The 5439-nt window shown below is 45.7% G+C and overlaps 1 protein-coding gene across 3 annotated transcripts in view; it reads right to left on the reverse strand.

Moving 5' to 3' along the window:
* emid1 (EMI domain containing 1) overlaps positions 1–2980 on the reverse strand; it is a 54529-nt gene extending 51549 nt beyond the window's left edge. For all 3 annotated transcript variants that reach the window (XM_040156260.1, XM_040156261.1, XM_040156262.1), the window contains exon 1: positions 2378–2980. In XM_040156260.1, coding sequence (XP_040012194.1) covers positions 2378–2568 — 191 coding nt within the window. In that variant the 5' untranslated portion in view covers positions 2569–2980. The remainder of the gene's footprint in view (positions 1–2377) is intronic.
* Positions 2981–5439: the final 2459 nt, after the last annotated feature.

The raw sequence follows: 5439 nt of genomic DNA on the forward strand, positions 1-5439 counted from the left end.
CTTCAAATGTCTTGTTTTGTCCAGCCAACAGCCCAAAACCCAAAGAGAAACAATTTACAATCATAGCAGACTAAGGAAAAAAGCAGAAATTCCCATTTGACAAGCTAGACCCAGATTGTTTTGGATTATTTATTTATTTTCTGTGAAAATGTAGGGCTGCAACTAACGATTGTTTCCACTATCAATTCATCTCTTCATTATTTCTTTGATTAATAGTTTGGCCTATAAAACATCAGAAAACAGTGAAAGAAAAGAGTCCAATGTGTTGTCTTAAGATGTCTTATTTTGTCCAGCCACTAGTCCAGTTTACAATGATATAAAACAGAGAAAATCAGCAAATCCTCACACTGAACTAGATTTAACCATCAAATGTTTTGCTTGGAAAGTGACTCAAATTAATTGATTATCAAAATAGTTGCAGTTTAATTTTTTGGTTTATAATCAGTTAATCGTTGCAGCTCTACACTGGTGTAAGTTCTCATTCCCTGAGAATCGTCCTGATTAATGTAATTAATTATTAATGGACCTCAACTGGTGACTGTTTCGTAATATCCATGAAAAGTTTTCCTTGAGCACATACATTAATTGAGGTTATTTGAATGGGTAAATCTAAAGCCATTCTGCTTTAAGCCACTCAGGGCTCAGCCTACTGGAATCTCTGTCATCTTCATTCCCATGCTCAAAGAAAACGTGGATATGGGTAAGATGGGTGAGGAATGAGGGCGGCAACGGGGCTCAGACTGTCTGTCAGACCATGACAAGTCCTCCGAGGGAGGATAAAGAAGTGGGCGAGACAAGAAATAAAGAAGCGGCTAACTCCGTAACCCCTCAGTGCACTGAGCTCATATAGTTGTTAAGAACGCCAAGGGTGAACGAACACTTTATCAGCTCCTCTACAGACCCACCGCTCCAGTCAAGAAATTACTCAAGAGCTGTTAATCCCCTTTGATTTGGATAATCACTGTGTGAAGACAGGCTGGTACGGCAGGATGTTCATAGTGAAGGTTTTCCCGTGACAGAATCCTTTCCCAGTCTGCTAAAATGAACAATTATTCGTTTTTAAGTGCCTGAAATACAATTACGAGCTAAGTTGGGAGTTCAAGTTGCTAATGCCTACAAGAGTCTCCTGCTCTCTGAAATCCCGCTGCCACTCTTCGGCTTTGTTGACACATCATAAACTGCTGTTTTCACAGATCAGGCCGGACAGCAGGTGGACTGCGACTTTTAGCTCCTCTCATGTCACCTCACATCCGCTGACCTCTCTGCCTCCTTTTAAAGACAATGGCTGACTCAGACTAAGAGCAGCTTCCCCTCTGTCTATCCTGCCATTCTTCCACTGCCACTTACAAACAGCAGCAAACTGACTGTAAACTCACCTCCCCTTCCCGAAACAGGGCCAGATGCAGTGGAGTCCCAGCTGCTTGTGTTTAGTAAACACGTCCACAAACCTCTGGCCATGAGTGACAGGGGAGCTGAGCGGGGAGGTGAGGCAAGCGAGGCGAGGCTGGGAGAGGCTGAAAGCCACCTGGACACACCCAAGAGAAAGGGCCTCATCGGAGAGAAGGGGTTTCAGCCGCACACCGCAATCTGCACACGCACTCACAACATGACAGCATAAATATTTGTGAGATGGGAAACGTCCTCTCATCATTTAGCAATGGCTAGTCTCCGAGCTAAACATTGGCCCAGTCCAGGAGGGAAGCAGGGCTGGTTAACGCTCTTGTCTGTGTGTTTAGTCTAGTGATCCTCTTTCAGAAACACCCTCGTCAACAACTCACAGAGGATCAATCACTTCATGAAAACCTTTGCTCAAGCTATTAATCTCCTGCACTTTATTACAGACATATATTCACAGTCTAAAACATATTCAAGATGCATCCTGTCCTCCCCACTGGAACCCACATGGGAGCCCGCTCGACGCAGACAGATCTGTCGACGGAAGGTGGTGCTGTGAAGAGCACGCTGACAGCTGAGAAGGAGCAGACGATGTTGCTGCTGCCGCCGCCGCCCGCTGCTGCTGCTGCGGGGATAACAGAGCACCCAACCCGCGTCAGAGACAGCGGAGGTGCTCTCGGGAGCCGCACGGAGAGAACGCGGGAGAGCTGGGACAGCCGAGCAATGTGCGCTGCCAGCACAGGAAAAAGGAAACCGACTGACAGGAAGACAATAGGAGCTGGTAGATGGATGGAGATGGGAGTAGCTCTGCAGAGTCATGCACTGACAACAAGCGAGGCTATTGGGTTTAAAAATAGACTGTAGAAGCAAAACGAAAAGGGGTTAACATGTGCATATAACGACATTATTGAGGATTAAAATACAGTACGGCATATGTAGGTATTAAAATAAAATGAAGTGACAAAGTGGATGCTTTCCTTACCTTTTCTGGTAGACTGAGGTGTGAGAGGTGGCGGTCTGGTCTCTGCTCAGCTGCGTCCCGGCTGAATAGGTTTTGTAAAGTCCCGTCTTCCAGGTCGCGTCAACAAACGTGGTCAGCCAGAGTATCAGCACAGTCCAAAGCAAACTTTCTCCGCGAAGCGCGGACACGCTCTCCCGTTGGCACGGTCCCATTTCCGTGGCATCAAAAGTACGGACAGCAAAGTTTTTAAAGAGCCCAACTCCCCCCGGTTAGTGGATCCAGCTCGCAGGGGGGGGGGTGTCAAACAGCGCCGGGTCGGCTGGAGAAGATGCGCATCCTATTCACCAAAGTAGCGAACATGCACTGCTGTGGACAACAAAAAACGATTTCTGGCGCTCGCTTCTCTGTAGAATAGGCTCCCTTAAAGTCCTGGGTGAGCTAAAGGAAAATGCCGCCCCATAAACTCCCGCTGCGCGTTTGCCTCTACCTGTGACAGAGATCCGACATTTGAAAATAAATCTTGAATACTGTGTGTGTGTGTGTGGGGGTGGGGGGGTATGGGGGGGGGGAGTGTTGATCAAAGTGTGCGTCTTCTTCCTTTCTCTTTCTGCTCTGCCCTACCTCCCTCTCTCTGTGAGCGTATCGAGCCCAGCCTTTGCAGCAGCGGGCATGGAACCAGTTTTATAGTCTCCTCGGGTCTTTGAGAAGCACAGCCTGCTGGGTCTTTTTTTTTTTTTTTTTTTACCCTGCCCCGTTTCAACCTCTCACGATGCACAATGCATGCTCAAGGCGACGGCACGTTACGCATGGTATTTGTTCTAAATGAAATATGGGCTGCTGCTTCTCCGAGGTTCCTCTGAAGTCACTGGAGCTGTGTCGGTGATGAGTTACTGTTTTTTGGAGAACACAAGTGAATATAAAACAAATTATGACAAAGTTCTGGCCCAGTTGGATGTGAAAGGCTTTATTTAAAAGCCCATAAAGTAAGATTCCTCACTGTATTCTTACCATCATATATGCCTCAACATTTCCACTATCTATCTATCTATCTATCTATCTATCTATCTATCTACAGAATCTAAGATGTTTTGGACCAATGGTTGCCTTATGCAGCTGTGTTCTGTAGCCCCTCTATCAAAGCCATCAGTGTGCTGGTGGACAGTGGCAATAGAATAGTTGAGGTTACTGTAACCTCCCTCTGCCCATGCATGTGGGACAAGTAGGTTTACAGCGCAAGCAGCCAGTAACCACAGGGCTGCGGTCCTGCTCCAAAGTAAACACCTGGTGCTGCAACCAAAAACTGGGGGCCCCAGATGTGTATCTGTGGTTGGGGTGACTACACCTCTCAGGCCCCATGGGCTGAGCTGCGAGTCTCACCAGCTGCGAAAGATGCTGCAGTCTGCAAAGAGTACTCGTGCAGCTGGCTAGTATGCTGTAGTTCTGGTGAAGTCCTCAGCTGTTGAGAGATGGTGTTAACACTTTGACACTCACAGGGGTGAATTCAGACTAGCACTAATCACCCCCTACACTACTTGGAGAAAGCAGCAAACAGTGCATGCACTTGAATGGGACTGAGTAAGCCCACCTGCTCTCAATCACAGCAAACGGAAACTGTTTCGGATTGGGGGTTTGGTGTGTCAGTTTTTTGTTTCAGGGCACCCTTGGCATTTTACGAGGCCACTCGTTGCAGGTAACGGTGCATTGAAGGAGCTGGAGCAGTGTAGGGTTAAAGTAAATCCCTCCAGTCTCGAGCAGCTGAAAATAATTTGACCTCTGAGGAGAGAGATGGGGGCTGGGTCCATTGAGAGGATTTTATTTATCTTTCATTTCTTGAGTAGTTGCTCTCCTGCTTCCATAATTTCCTTCCCTTTTACTGTCCAAAGAGAAAGAGCTGCATTGCCTATTGTCTGTGTCTGTGTAGGCATAATTAAACAGCACAACATTCTTCCTCTTTTCATCAGGGGAACACAACCCTTCCCCTCCCGTGTTTGGTCATAAACATGTCCTGATCTTCAATCTTACCCGTACCAGTTCAAACTGAGAGGGGACCTGTTTAACCTTTCCCCTCCGCCATTCAGAGGGGGGGCTTTTAGGCTACACAATACAGCAATGAAAAGCATGACATTGATCTCATATGAGGATAGCGACTTTTAAGAAAGAGACTTAAGTAAATTTAACATATTTTCATGTTGCTGGTTGTTGGCCTTGTGATAATTTCTGTCCACAATTTAATCAAAACGGCACATCCCGGATTACAGCTGCACTCTCACAACTCAGGTTACATGATGTATGTTGCACACATTATGGCTGAAAACTGTTGCAGTTTTTATTTCTGTTTTTCAGTTACCTCACTGCCACACCAGCTGCCAGATCCTCCAGGGCCTGCCTGATTTTTAGAGTAAACATCACCTGCTTTGGCATCATGGCCTCGGCAGCCTCAATTACTCAGTGCTGCAGTAGAAAATGATACAGTAAAGCGTACACTGCTGCCTATACTGCAGAGAAAAGCTGAAAAGCTACTTGGGTAAAGTGGAAAACTTCCGCAACCTTTGGTGAATGTTACATTTTCCTCTCTAGGCGGCAGCTTATGTTCCCCTTACAACCTCAGCCGAAATGTTCACTATCTGCTGTCCTTTTTAAGAAAAGACAGAATTCCGAAATATTTTGTTAAAGAGAGAGAAAAATTAAACACTGAACTGAATTGCAAACATTTATCCATTACCAAACAGTAGTAGACTTTTAAGTCTGAAAGATCCGGACCCACTGTAGCCTAATGGCACTTTAGCCCACTGTAACACCAAGGAGAAATCCCTGGGGCCACTGCCCATAATGACTAGCTCAGTACTGTTGTGTGCTGCCATCTAGTGAGAAAATAATGAAAGCAATGAAGTAGATAGTGAGTCAAAAATCCCATCTAGTTTTCTGTTTTTTTTAAAACATCTTTAATCATAACTAATTTGTTTTCCTGTAATCTACATTTTCTTCTCTAAAAAAGCAGACACTGTCGGCATCATCCTTATTAATTAACATGTTGGAACAGAATGTGTGAAAGGTAACCAGCTCATTGAGGCAGAGGGCTGTCT

The sequence above is a fragment of the Xiphias gladius genome, chromosome 19, assembly GCF_016859285.1.
Source record: "Xiphias gladius isolate SHS-SW01 ecotype Sanya breed wild chromosome 19, ASM1685928v1, whole genome shotgun sequence".
Lineage (NCBI taxonomy): Eukaryota > Metazoa > Chordata > Actinopteri > Istiophoriformes > Xiphiidae > Xiphias > Xiphias gladius.